Genomic DNA, 15,669 nt, shown 5'->3' with positions numbered 1-15,669 from the left:
GTTCTCTTCTACATCTGATTGCACTGATTTCACTGCCCAACAACCATGGGTCCATTTGTATTGATAACATTCAATGATCTTGCTTTTGCCACCTTTGGAGGCTGAGTTCAGAAAACCAGAAATAAAACCAGAAAAATGCTAGAAATACTCATCAGCTTTGTCATCATATGAATTTTAGGTTCATGGCCTATCAACAGAACTGGAAAACATGTGGTGTAATGGGTTGTTAGGGAAAGAAAGGGGGGGGATACAAAAGAGGGAGTGCAAAAAGAATAGTATGGAAAGGAAGGCAAGAAAAATTAAATGACAAAAGGGGTGAGGGGGCAAAAGCAAAAGGGACTGTGAATGGAACAAAAAACAAACGATTTTCTAAAAGAAGTGGGAGTGGAAAAAGTACAATTATCAGCAACAAAAGGAAAGCAAAAGGAAAAAGGAAATCCTTCTACCATTGACAGTCCACAGGTATGGCTTTTGGTGTTGTCTGTCAACCAGCCAGCCCTAGACAAGGTAGAAGGGACATAGTCTGTAGTTGGCTTTTATAGGCCTCAACCTGCTAGACATCATTCTCAGGCCAGTCACATGCAGTCTCCACCACTGGAAGTCAGCAGTCTTCCACAAGCCATATTGCAAGGCTGTGTGTAATATAGGCACTAAGGAATACATAGGCATGATAAGTTGACTTTTGTATGGAATACTGGGTGGTTTCATGTATAAAGTTGATTTGAAATATTTATATTTTGGTGCTTTAAATTTTGCATGAAGACCAAGCAATGGTCAGTGACCAGAAGGAAAGACCGTAATCATTTCTGCATTTGTCAAAAGTCCATTAGCTGGACATTGAGGGAGCAAAATCTCTTTCTGTTATTTTATAGGCTGATTTCTCCTTATGAAGTAATATGTCTGCTATCAATGGCACCCTACACCATGGTTTCTATCCAGAGATAGAGAATGAAATGCATCTGTAATAGTGGGTTTCTGTGATTTCCTGTATGTGTCAGTGGACAGAAAACTGCAGCCTAGAAGGAGCCAGGTTGACACGACACTCACTTTATATCTGCTGGCAATGTAATTCTTGCCATTCTGTAGTTATGGCAGATTTCAGTGAAGAATTCGTACTTAAGAAGAAAGGAATCTTACTGAAGCACAGATGTCTCACAGATTGTTCAACACTGAGATTCAGATAGCAAAGTTGTTCCCCACACACCTTGGGTAGTTACAGCTGCCTGCAGACATCTCCACTCCCTTCCTCCCACCTCCCCCCTCCATAGCCCAGCTTGCAGCTCATCCTGCTTTGTGTGGCTTTCATTCATATTTCAAATTATTCTGAATCATAAAGGTAATAATTACTATTGTACTCATTTCCAGAGCTTTGAATGAAGCAAGAATCCTTGTTCATTTGCCACAATAAATCTTGTACAAGTTTGCAATTTAAAGCAATAATTTAAAGAACCAAACACTTACAGTTTTGTGCCAACTGCCAAAATAAATTAATCACCAATTTACTTAGAAGCGAGAGTGTGCAACACCATTGGTGACTCTTCAGATATTGAATAGTCTCCTGCCCAAATACAGCAAAAAATAGACAACATTCAGGCATGGATTAATGGGGGTCAAGAAAAAAATTATGGTACATAGTGCCAGGCAATAACCATTTCCAACAAACAAAAATCTAACCATTGCCTCTTGACATTCAATGATATTACTGAATTCTCCACTATCAACATGCTGGGGGTTGCCATTGACCAGAAACTGAATTAGATCAGCCACATAGGGACTGTGACTACAAGAGGAGCTCCGAGGCCTGGAAGTCTGCATTGAGCAACTTACACTCCAAAGCCTGTCCACTAACCACATGATACAAGTCATGAGTGTAATGGAATATTACCCCCTTGCCTGCACGAGTGCAACTTCAACAACACCCAAACTCCTTCACACCATTTCGGATAAAGTAGACAGTTTGATTGGCATCCCATTTAACACCTTCAACATTAACTCCCTACACCACCAGAGGCTGCAGTGTGTACAATTTACAAGATGCATTGCAACATCTCCTTCAAGAACACTTTCCAAATCTGTGGCTGCTGGAAGGACAACAGCAGCACAACCGTGGTTACATTAGCACCTGCATACCATTGTGACTTCAAATTATATTGCCTTTCCTTCACTGTTGCTGGATCACAAACCTGGAACAAACTCCCTAACAACACTGTGAGTGTACTTACCTGCAGTTCAAGAAGGTAGCCTACCACCACCTTGTCAAGGGCAATTAGATATGGGCAATAAATGGTGGCTCAGCCAGTGCTACCCCCATTCTATGAATGAAAAAGAAACAAATCCCTCCAAAAAATGTTTGTGTAGGAATCCTCCTGAGCAGAACACATGACCAGCTGTGCAGTTTAAAAATGGCATAGGCCCGAGAATTGAGTTGTAAAATAACCCAGCCAGTGTCAGACCCATATTGCAGATGGTTTGACATCATGACATTACCACATTGCATATATCCAGTAGCGATTCACTGTTAACATCCCCACAAGTATGGGACTCAGTGAAACTTGTTTGGTGTGCATGCACCTCAGACACTTCTTTGCCCCCAGATCAGCAATCTGTGACCAAAGGAAACTGGTGCTGCTGAAATAAAAACAGACACTTCTGGAAAAGTTCAGTATTACAGTTCTGTATTGCTCTGTTGGGAACAGTCCCCAAACTGATTCAAGACTGTGACCCTGTTTCGCTCTTCACAGAGTGGCTGAATGTTTCAGTGGTATCATTTTTATTTCAGATCTACAGCATTGTGCTTTTATTACTAATACTATTGGTTCCAATATCAGACTAACTAGGTTTCAGGGTCATAGAAATGTGCAGCACATAAAATGGTCCTTCAACCGATCATGTCTGTGCCAGTCAAAAACAACCACCTAACTATTCTAATCCTATGTTCTAGCACATGGCCTGTAGGCTTGGCCAATTTCTATTTATTAAATTTAATAAAATTGTTGATTCTATATCCAAGTATGTGATGAATGTCTATTTTTTCTAGGGTGAGTGGCTTGTCCCCTTTCCTGGGTGATCATGACACTGAAACCATGAACAATATTATTAATGCAAACTGGGAATTTGATGCAGAAGGATTCGAAAGCGTGTCTGAAGAAGCAAAAGATTTTGTTTCAAACCTCCTTGTTAAAGAAAAGAGGTATGACAAATAAAATATAATTGTCCTTGCAGAGATTTCTCCCTTTTAAGGATTATGAGAGACTAAATTTAAATTTGTTGAGCCAGCTCTATAGGATCCAAGATAAATTTTTCCAGATTCATAAATTGACCAGTTTGCTGTGTATGACTGCCTGAAATAAAAGTTACTGGGAAAAAAATATACTAAAGAAAGTAATGAAACACTTGGATTCAAAAAGTATTTCTTTCTTTTAAATATTTGATGGTCTGAGGGCTTAGCCTTTGTTTTGGATGCTGGTGTGAAAGTCAAATTTCATGTTAAGTGGAAATTCTGTGAACAAAACAAGCTTCCTTCGAAGTAATGAGGAAAAGTAATCTGGTCGGACCTAGTGATTTATGCTCCAAACACAAAGGAACTGGGTCTTTTCCCTTTGCTTTATGTATAATGGTGCCAATTAATCCTCCACAGAAGGGTTCCTGTCAGCTGTCTCCAATGAGTTATTATTTCATTGTTACATAATCACCAGGGTTGTTTAATCTGTTCATTAATTTGGAAATTTCACTTTTCCTCCCACACAACCACAATGTGAGTTCGTTAACGAATCCTCTCAGTATTGCAGATGTTGTAAAGCACTGAAACTTGTAAAAGAGGAAGAGTTTGAACATTTCCCTCAATTGTTTAAAATGGAATAGACAAATGTGTAAAATGTAGCTATTTAACTTTGCACTACACAACAGCAATGCCCTACTTTAATGCATGGCTTTGATGACAAAAGACGTTTCTGCCACCCTCCGACAGAGTGTCATTATTAAATGCAGATTGGTCTTCTATGCTGATGTGACACATTGATGGATTTTTGACCAGTTCCTAAGTGGGGAGTAGCCAGGTTGTCCTCAAACAGAGCTGATATGAAGGCAGCACTTATTTAAAGGTAAATTAGAAAACAAAACTTTTTGTTGAAAATGTTCATGGGACAAAAGCAGGCACACTCCTGATCACTGAGGCTCCCCCTTCACTTCTTCAAGGTTACCTTGTCATCAACAATCTTTCCTTGATACAGACAGAGCCATTCTATTAGAAACATCCGGTAGACACTTTCTGTTCAAAATAGGTAGAAGCTTTCTGGTGGTATTCAATGGAGGTCCAACATTGAACATCTGCCAGTCATCCAACAAGGTGCCTCCAGGGGTTGCTGACAGCTGTTCTTGGGAGTTAAAATTGTTCCTTTGCATATAATATTTCTACAAAAAATACATGTAATGCTTTGAAATGAAGAGCAAGAATTTTTCATTGCATTTCCATTTTACTGATTTTGTGGCAAGACTGAGTGGTTGGGGACGTGCATGTTCTAGAGGAAGAACCTGTTTAACAAATCTAGATTTCACTCTGCAAAATTGTCTACAGAATGGCTCGCATATACTTCCTTCCAGTATTAATACTGTATATTTTTAACATTACTAGTAACAGATTCAGTGCAGGACAATGTCTGAAACACAGCTGGCTTAACAATTTACTCGAAAAAGCAAAGAAGTGCAGGGTTCGACTCAAATCTCAAGTGATGCTGCGGAAGTACATCACACAACGCTTATGGAAGGTAATACGTTGGTTTGTTTTCATTTCAGTCATTTTGATGATGAGAACGTTAAGTAGTAAACCCGATGCAACATGCTTACATGACTTACAAATAATCCATTTATGGCTCAGCTTCCCATCTACAGCAAACACTTAAAGCCAGTTTTGTTAAGCTCCTTTTGCAGGTGGGACTGGATTTCAAAAGGAATTCTTTAATGGGATGGCAATGCTGCTGGCAAGGTCAGCATTTGTTGCCCATTCCTAATTGCCCTTTAACTGAATGGATTGAGAAGGCCATTTCAGACAGCACATAAGAATCAACTACACTGCTATAGGTCACAGTGCCACTTGTAGGCCAAACTAGTTAAAGATTGAAGATTTCCTTCCCTCAAGTTAGTTTTTTATAACAAACAATGATAGTTTCATGGTCAGCACCAATGAGACTAGCTTTCTGATTCCAGGTTTTATTAACGTGATTTGAATTTTACAAGCTGCAATGGTGGGATTTGACCCTGCTTCCTTACAGCATTAGTCCAGTGATATCACCACTTCACCACAATATCTTCAACATATTAATACTGTCAGTAAATATTGAATGTTAGTTTGTAACTTTGCTCGTTGAGCTGGTGGAATTGTTTTCAGACATTTCATCACCATGCTAGGTAACATCATCAGTGAGCTTCCGGTGAAGGGTTGGTGGACTGTCCTGCTTGCTATTTTTCTGTCTCGGTGGGTGATATAATTTCCGGTTCTGTTTCTGAGAGATTGGTAACCTATATGTTTGTTAATAGGGTTCTGGTTTGAATGCCAAGCCTCTAGGAATTCCCGTTCGTGTCTTGGTTTAGCCTGTCCCAGGATGGATGTATTGATCCAGTTGAACTGGTGCCCCTCTTTGTCTGTGTGTGTGGATACCAATGATAGTTGGTCATGTCTTTCAGTGGCTAGTTGGTGCTCATGTATCCTGATGGCTAGTTTCCTGCCCGTCTGTCCAATGCAATGTTTTTTGCAGTCCTTGCAGGTTACTTTGCATATGAAGATTGTTCTGCTCTTTGTTGGTACAGGGTCCTTTAAATTCATCAGGGGCTGTTTCAGTGTGGTGAGAGGTTTGTGGGCTACCATGATGCCGAGGAGCCGGAGTAGTCTGGTTGTTATCTCTGAGATGTCTTTGATGTATAGCAGGGTGGCTAGAGTCTCTGGGCGTGTTGTGTCTTCCTGTTTAGGTCTGTTGTGTAGTCGTGGGCAGACTGTGCTTATCAAGTATCCATTGTTCCTGAATACATTGTATAGGTGTTTTTACTCAGCTTCTCGTAGTTCCTGGGTGCAGCAGTATGTTGTGGCTCATTCAACTAATGTCCTGATGCAGCTCCATTTATGGATGTTGGGAGGTTTGCTCCTGTAGTTGAGTATCTGGTCAGTGTGGCTTTCCTGTAAACACTGGTCTGCAGCTCTCTGTTGGCTTTTCGTTCTGCTGTGACGTCTAGGAAGGGGAGTCGGTTATTGGTCTCTTCCCCTTTGGTGAATTTTATACTGATAAGGGATGTTGTTTATGTGTTTGTGAGTTTCTTCTAATTTGTTACGTTTTATGAAGTGGATAGCGAGGCACAGATCTAGTAGTTTGAAGTCATCGTCGTATGAGGGATGAACTTCAGCCACAGGGACGTGATAAAAAGGACTTCCTAGCAGCACTGGAATCCACCCTGAAAGACAACTGACTTACAGAAGAAACCCAGCAGGTCACAGACATTAGCACCAACATTAAGAAGGAGGAAAGAAGAGAACACCCTCAACACTCTGGAACGGAAAGCCCTGGAGGGACTCAGAAATGACAGAAATATTGTAATCTTACCTGCAGACAAAGGGCGCATGACTGTCATCCTGAACAGATTGCAATACACTGAAAAAGCTACTTGCCAATACTGACACCTAGGAACAGGTGGCGATGGACCCGACTCTACAGCTAGAAAACCACATTACAGCATCCCTGAGGAAACTACACAAGACAGGTGAAATTAACAAGACAGACCTCCAAAGAATGAAACCTGAAGGATCCAACACACTCTGTTTCTATGGATTAGCAAAGGTTCATAAACAAGGGGCCCCCCTCAGACTCATAGTCTCACTTCTTAGCAGACCGTTATACAGACCAGCAAGGGAGCTACAACACAAACTGAAACACCCGGTAGAAGACGCAACCCACTCCATCCAATCAACCCAGGAATTCCTTAACATCATTAAAGACTCCAAGGTAGAGAACAACAAGGTCATGGTTTTCATCAACATGTCGACCCTACTCACATCAATAAACATCACTCCAGCCAAAGACACACTGGCCTCACTGCTGGACAGACCAAGGACACAAACACCTGACAGTACCAACTCCCTCAGCAAGAACAGCATCGTCAAACTACAAGACCTGTGCCTGACAATCCACTTCACCTTCAATGACAAGATCTACAAACCAATAGGACGCCTGTGGGATCACCAACATCAGGACTTATAGCAGAAGCAGTTATTCAGGGGTTAGAACAAACAGCCCTTCCCACGGTCCAGCCCAAGTTTTGGGTCTGCCTTGTGGATGACAACTTCGTCATCACAAAATGCTTCAAATTAGAAGAAACCCACATAAGCAACATTCCTTCCTGGTATAAAGTTCACCAAAGAGGAAGAGAACAATCACAGACTCCCCTTTCTAGACAGTACAGTAGAACGAAAACCCAATGGAGAGCTGGAGACCAGTGTTTACAGAAAAGCCACACACGGACCAGAACCTCATCTACAGGAGCAAATACCCCAATACCCACAAACACAGCTGCATCAGGACATTATTTAAATAAGCCACAACACACTGCAGCACCCAGGAACTACAAGAAGCTGAGGAAAACACCTATACAACATATTCAGTAACAATGGGTACCCAAAAAGCGCAGTCTGCCCATTCCTACACAACAGACCTAAACAGGAAGACACAACACGCCCAGAGACTCTAATCACCCTAACTTACATCAAAGACATCTCAGAGATGACAAACAGACTACTCCGGCCCCAAGGAAACATGGTAGTCCATGAACCTACCACCACATTGAAGCATCTCCTGATGAATTTAAAGGACCCTGTACCAACAACCAGCAAAACAAACGTCATATACAAAATATCCTGCAAGGACAACAACAAACATTACATTGAACAGATGGGCGGGAAGCTAGCCACCAGCATACATGAGCATGAACTAGCCACCAAAAGACATGACCAACTATCACTGGTATCCACACACACAGATGAAAAGGGACATCAGTTGGACTGGGACAATACGTCCGTTCTGGGACAGGCTAAACAAAGACACGTATGGGAATTCCTAGAGGCCTGGTGTTCAACCCGGAACTCCATTAATAAACATATAGATTTGGATCCCATTTCCTAGCCTCTTAAAAACAGGACATGATATCACCCACCACAATAAACCAAGCCAGATAAATAGCAAGTGGGACAGAATACCAAGGCTTTACCGGAGGCTCACTGATGATATTACCTAGCATGGTGACAAAAATGTCTGAAAACAAATCCACCAGCTCAACGAGCATAGTTATACCCTGATCCACAACTTTAGCTACAAATCTTCTCCAAATTCTCAGCTTTGCTTGTTGTTATCAGCTAGGATAATTTTATTACTGGAAAAGTCAGATCTCTCTTAAATACAGTGATTTTTTTTTTGCAAGAGTCCCAATTGTTATGATCCCAGCTGATATTATTGCTGGACAAGTCAGGCCACAATGAAATCTGGCTTGATTGGTTTTATTTAACAAAATGAAGTATGATTGATGTGGTATTTTACTAAAACACAGCATGCAATGCTGCAGATCTGATTTTAACAATAAAACAGATATTTATTTTGCAATAGTAAAGATGATGAAATAGAATGAACCAAGATATTCTATGACCCCACATATCACACAATTTGAAAGATTTCTAAATACACAATAACATGCAATCCCTTTACAGTATCCCTTTATAGTATTCAAAATACCAGAGAGAATTCTCTATTACATCTATAGGTTTGACTTAATGACTGCTTTTAACTCTCAGTCTTGAGTCTCAAAGCTTCTTCCTTGAATATTCACACAACTGTGCTTAGATTTTCTCAGCTTTGAATAACCCCTTACGGCTTCTAACTAAATACTTCTGGTCTGTAACTTTCAAACTAAATCATTACACTGAGGTAACCTATATCCAGCTTTTCAAAATGAACTCATTGCACCAGGAAAACTGTGTTAGAGTCATAGAATCATAGAGTATTACAGCGTGGAAACAGACCCTTCAGTCCAATGCTTCCATGCTGACCAAGTTTCCCAAAATAATCTAGTCCCACTTGCCTGCATTTGGCTCATATCCCTTTAAATCTTGCCTATTCCTGTACCTATCTAAATGTCTTTTAAATGTTGTAACTGTTCCTGTGTCTATCACTTTCTCTAGCATTCATTCCTATATATACACCACCCTCTTTGTGAAAAGGTTGCCCTTCAGGTTCTTTTTAATTTTCTCTTCTCTCAGCGTAAACCTACGCCATCTAGATTTGAACTCCCCTCTCCTAGGGAAACGACCTTTCCTACTCATCTTATCTATACCCTCTCATGGTTCACGAACTTCCTGAGAAAGTGATGGACGCGGGTACAATTACAATGTTTAAAAGACATTTAGATGAATACATGAAGAGGAAAGGTTTGGAGGGATATGGGCCAACAGCAGGCATGTGGGACTAGATTATTTTGGTATTATGTTCAGCATGTACTGGTTTATGTGCTGTATGACTCTTTGATTCTATGACGCACCTCAACCTCCTACATTCCAGGGAAAAATGTCCCAGCCTATCCAGCCTCTCCTTATAACTCAACCCCGCCCCCAACACCCCCCCCCCCTCCCCCCAGTCCTGGTAGCACCCTTATAAATCTTTTCTGCACCCTTTCCAATTTAATTACATCTCTCCTATAGCAGGGCAACTAGAACTATATGCAGTACTCCAAAAGTGGCCTCACAAATGTCCTGTATAGCTACAACATGTCCCAATACTACACTCACTGCTCTGACTAATGAAGGCAAGCAAGCAAAATGCCTTCTTCCCTGCCTGTCTACCTGTAACACCAATTTCAAGGAACTATGTACCTGAACCCCCAGGTCCCTCTGTTCAATAACACTCCCCAGGACTTGTGTAAGTCTTGTGCTGATTTGCCTTACCAAAATGCAAAATCTTGCATTTATCTGAATAAATTCTATCTGCCATGACTTGGCCTATTGGCCCGGCTGATCCAGATCTCATTACTGGATACTCTTAAATAACCTACCTCACCGTTCACTTTACCACTAATTTTGTGGCATCTGCAAGTTTATTAACCATGCTTCCTATATCCTCATCCAATTGTTTATACAAAAGACAAATAATAATGGACCCACCACCAATCCTTGTGGAACATTGCTGGTCACAGATTTCGAGTCCAAAAGAGTCTCCTTATTGCCATCCTCTGTCTCCTACTGTCAAGCCAATTTTGTATCCAATTGGCTAGTTCTCTCTGGATCCCATGTGATCTAACTTTAGTAATCAGTCTACCATGCAGAACCTTGTCATAGGCCTTGCTAAAGTTTAAGTACCCGGTCAGCCGCTCTGTCCTCATCTATCCTCTTGGTCACCTCTTCAAAAAATCAAGTTTGTGAGACACAATTTACCACGCACAAAACCATGCTGACTATCCTTAATCAATCCTTGCCTCTCTAAATGCACATAAATCCTGTCCATCTGAATTTCCTTCAACAACTTACTCACCACTAAAGTCAGACTCACCGGTCTATATCCTCCTGGTTTTTCCTTGCAGCCTTTCCTAAATAAAAGGACTACATTAGCCACACTCCAGTCTTATGGAGCCTCACTCGTGGCTGTCAATAATACAACTATCTCTGCTAGGAGCCCTGCAATTTCTTCCCTAGGTTCCCACAATGCCCTGGGAACCATCTCATCAGATCCTGGGTTTGTATCTATCTTTATCTATTTCACGATCTCAAACACCTTCGTTTCTGTAAAGTAGACTGCTGTTAAGACATCACTATTTATTTCCCCAAGTTCCCTAGCTTCCGTGTATTTCTCCACAGTAAATACTGACCCAAAATATTTGTGTAGAATCTTACTCATCCCCTGTGGTTCCACACAGAGTTGACCTCGTTGATTTTTAAGGGACCCTATTCTCTCCCTAGTTACTCTTTTTGCCCTTAATGTACTTGTCGAATCTCACTGGATTCTCCTAAACCTTATTTGCCAAGGTTATCTCATATCCCCTTTTTGCCCTGCTGATATCCCTCTTAAGTAGGCCCCTACTCCCCTAACCGGACATTCTGAAAACTGAAACTAAATGCTTTTCAGGCTATTGATGTTTCCACTAAGCAAAACAATAAGTCAACCACTGATCCTTTAATGGAAGCAAGCTAATGCTCTTCAAAATATATTCTGACTGCAAGTCATACTTTACCAATGCAAACAAATTCCCATTAGCTCTCTCGGAACATTCTTTCTCAGTCTGGTTTGAAGAAAAACATGACTCCAGAAATACTGAGAAGTTAATCATTAAATCCTCTCATACATAGACCAACAACCATAATTCACTGGTTCAAAATCCAAACTGTAAGATAAATTATATTAAAATATAAATGAATCTCACATTACAGGGTAAAATCATCTTTGGGAAACCAAATGAAGTATGTTGTAAGAAGAAATACATTTTACCTAATACAAAATTATATGACAAAGAAAACACTGGAGAGAGGAGATGCTTTTTCCTACAGCGATGTTTGGGATCTGAAATACACCGCCTGACAGTGTGTGCTGAAGGCAGTGTCAACTTTTCAAGAACACACTGGATTCTTATCTCAGACAGAAAAATATGTGAATAGCTGCATAGAGAAGGCTAAAGTTAATTGCTCCTTTAGAGAGCTAGCCCATGTAGGATGAGACAATTGGTTACAATACAGATGAGTTAATTTTGTGGTAGTATTATAATCCTCGATAGTAATCAAATGTTACAGGACAGTTGTTAAGGAATGGTTTCCCCATTCTATTCTTTCTTCTTCAGGTGTTAGGTGTACAGTTTCATAGGTGCTACCCATCTCTAGTATCTCATTCAAATAATTATTATCTGTGAATTGCTGGAAATGCACAGCAGGTCAGGCAGCATCCAAGGAGCAGGAAAATCGGGAGCCGGAGCCCTTCATCAGGAATGAGGCTGGGAGCCTCGGGGGTGGAGAGATAAATGGGAGGAGGATGCGGCTGGGGAGAAGGTAGCTGAGAGTGCAATAGGTGGGATGGAGGTGGGGGTAAAGGTGATAGGTCAGAGAGGAGGTTGGAGTGGATAGGTGGGAAGAGTCACAGGTGGGACGGGTCATGAGGATGGTGCTGAGCTGGAAGGTTGGAACTGGGGTAATGTTGGAGGAGAGGAAATGAGGAAACTGGTGAAGTCCACATTGATGCCCCGGGTGAAGGGTTCCACGGTGGACAATAAAGCATTCTTCTTCCAGGCGTCGGGTGGTGAAGAAGTGGCGATGGCGGAGGCCCAAGACCTGCATGTCCTCGGCAGAGTGGGAGGGGGAGTTGAAGTGTTGGGCCACGGAGCAATGGGGTTGGTTAGTACAGGTGTCCCAGAGATGTTCTCTAAAGCACTCTGCGAGAAGGCGTCCTCCCCAATGTAGAGGAGACTGCATTGGGAGCAACGGATACCATAAATGATATGTTGGAAGTGCAGGTGAAACTTCGATGGATGTGGAAGGCTCCTTTGGGGCCTCAGATGGAGGTGAAGGGGGAGGTGTGGGCACAGGTTTTGCAATTCCTGTGGTGGCAGGGGAACATGCCAGGAAGGGAAGGGTGAGCTGTTGGGGGGCGTGGACCTGACATATAGTCGCAGAGGTCTTTGTGGAAAGCAGACACCCTCCTCCCTTTTATCTCTCCATCCCCGAGGCTCCCAGCCTCATTCCTGATGAAGTATATCCCTGCTGGTGGGGTCCATTTGTAAGTGGCGGAAATGTCAGCAGATGATGGGGTTTATGTGGAGATTGGAGGGATGGAAGGTGAGGACCGGGGGAAGAGCTCTGTCCTTGTTGCGGTTGGAGGGGTGGGGTTTGAGGACGGTGGTGTGGAACGTGGATGAGATGTGTTCGAGGGCATCTTCAACTATGTGGGAGGGGAAATTTCGGTCTTTAAAGAAGGAGGCCATATGGTGTGTTCTGTGGTGGAACTGGCCCTCCTGGGAGCAGATGCGGCGGAGGCAAAGGAATTGGGAATATGGAATAGCATTTTTGCAGGAGTTAGCATGGGAGGGGTAAACCAGGTAGTTGTGGGAGTTGGTGGGTTTGTAAAAGAATCTGCTCCCAGGAGGGCCAGTTCCACCACAGAACATGCCAGATCGCCTCCTTCTTTAAAGACTGAAATTTCCCCTCCCTCGTGGTTTGTAAAAATGTCAGTGTTGAGTGGGTCCTCGTGGATGGAGATGGAGAGGGTTAGGATGGTGGATGGAAGTGTGGGGATATGTTTGGGACACCACCCACGCCTTCCATCTCCTCCAAGCCTTCCATTTCCCTGTTCCCCAATGCCTCATTTTCACTTAAGACATTCAGTCCCTCTACACATCCATCCGCCATGACCAGGGCCTCCAGCCCTCTATTTCTTCCTCTTCCGACGTCCCCACCAGTACCCTTCCACTGACACTCTTATTCATTTGGCTGAACTGGTCCTCACCCTCAACAATTTCTCCTTCCAATCCTCCCACTTCCCCCAGATGAACAGGGTAGCCATAGCTATGCCTGTCTCTTTGTCAGCTATGTAGAACAGTCCATCTTCCGGAGTTACACCGGCACCACTCCCCACCTCTTCCTCCCTACATTGATGACTGCATCAGCACCACCTCATGCTCCCATGAGGAGGTCGAACAGTTCATCAACTTTACCAACATATTCCACCATTCATTAAATTCACCTGGACCATCTCTGATACTTCCCTCCCCTTCCTGGACCTCTCCATCTCCATCCACGAGGATCCACTAAACACTGACGTCTTTTACAAACCCACCGATTCCCACAACTACCTGGATTACACCTTCTCCCATCCTACTTCCTGCAAAAATGCCATCCCATATTCCCAATTCCTCCGCCTCCGCCGCATCCGGTCCCAGGAGGGCCAGTTCCACCACAGAACATACCAAATGGCCTCTTTCTTTAAAGACCGAAATTTCCCCTCCCACCTGGTTGAAGATGCCCTCCAACGCATCTCATCCACATCCCACATCTCCGCCCTCGAACCCCACCCCTCCAAATGGAACAAGGACAGAACCCCCCCCACTCCCCCACCCTCGGTCTTCATCTTCCACCTCACCAACCTCCGCATAAACCACATCATCCACTGATATTTCTCCCACTTACGAATGGACTCCATCACCAGGGATATATTTCCCTCCCCACCCCTATCCGCATTCCGCAAAGACCATTCCCTCTATGACTACCTGGTCAGGTCCACAACCCCCAATAAGCCTCCTTCCCTTCTTGGCACGTTCCCCTGCCACCGCAGGAATTGCAAAACCTGCGCCTGCAGCTCTCCCCTCACCTCCATCCAAGGCCCCAAAGGAGTCTTCTACATCCATCAGTTTCACCAGCACTTCCACACATATCACTTACTATATCCGTTGCTCCCGATGCAGTCTTCTCTACATTGTGGAGACTGAATGCCTTATCGCAGAGCGCTTTAGAGAACATCTCTGGGACACGTGCACCAATCAACCCCCACCGCCCCGTGGCAGAACATTTAAATCCTCCTCCCACTCTGCTGAGGACATACAGGTCCTGGGCCTCCTCCATCACCACCCAACGCCTGGAGGAAGAACATCTCATCTTCCGCCTCGGAACCCTTCAACCCAGGGCATTAATGTGGACTTCACCAGTTTCCTCATTTCCCCTTCCCCTACCTTACCCCAGATCAAACCTTCCAGCTCAGCACTATCCTCATGACCCGTCCCACCTGTCAATCTTCCTTCTCACCTATCCGCTCCACCCTCCTCTCTGACCTATCACCTTTATCCCCACCCCCATCCACCTATTGCATTCTCAGCTATCTTCTCCCCAGCCCCAACCCCCTCCTATTTATCTCTCCACCCCCGAGGCTCCCAGTCGATTTTCCTGCTCCTTGGATGCTGCCTGACCTGCTGTGCTTTTCTAGCGACACACTCTCAAGTCTGATCTCCCTCATTGGCAGACCTCACTGTCTCCTATTTATCACATAGGGGCCAGTACAGGCCACCCTAATCTTGTTTTCTCATTATGTCAACACATTTGAGTTTTCCGGAGATCATTGGAAAATTGTGCTTGTTTATCCACTCTGACCTGGTAAAGTGAGTATTTCCACGCAAGATCAACTGATAAAGCCCACTTTATGACTCACATCCATTCAAAATGAGTCCATCAACTCATCAAGCCATCAGATAATTTCTTGACAGTTGTATTTATAAAACCATAGGATATACTGAATCCCACAATCTGCCTTTATTATAACACAGTCCCAGAAATAATACAATAACAGCATTCTAATAGAGAAAATTATTTTCTATAACTTGTTCTCATCAGAATGTGTTCCCTATATCATTCCAAAGACAATAAATTATGAGTGTTTACTGAAATAATGAAATAATATGAAATTAAAGAACAGCATTTCATAGTCATTAAATATTATTTTTGTTCAATTACCATGACAACACTTCAGTGAAGTAAAACCAAGTCTAGATACTTGCACCTTTGGAGATGGGGAGTGTCTTTGATGAGTTGGAGACCTCTGTAAAGGTGGTGAGTGGGAATAAAAATGCTACCATTGTTTTTTAAAGGAGCCCGTTACCTAAACAATACACTTTAACTTTTGTTTA

General features: G+C 43.0%; 1 protein-coding gene across 1 annotated transcript in view; it reads left to right on the top strand.

Moving 5' to 3' along the window:
- mylk3 (myosin light chain kinase 3) overlaps positions 1-15,669 on the top strand; it is a 60,647-nt gene that overhangs the window by 39,470 nt on the left and 5,508 nt on the right. The window contains exons 11-12 of the mRNA XM_072596224.1: positions 3,038-3,190; positions 4,631-4,763. Of these exons, the coding sequence (XP_072452325.1) occupies positions 3,038-3,190; positions 4,631-4,763 (286 nt within the window). The remainder of the gene's footprint in view (positions 1-3,037; positions 3,191-4,630; positions 4,764-15,669) is intronic.

The sequence above is a fragment of the Chiloscyllium punctatum genome, chromosome 26, assembly GCF_047496795.1.
Source record: "Chiloscyllium punctatum isolate Juve2018m chromosome 26, sChiPun1.3, whole genome shotgun sequence".
NCBI classification, from domain to species: domain Eukaryota; kingdom Metazoa; phylum Chordata; class Chondrichthyes; order Orectolobiformes; family Hemiscylliidae; genus Chiloscyllium; species Chiloscyllium punctatum.
This window is presented reverse-complemented; position numbering and strand designations above follow the sequence as displayed.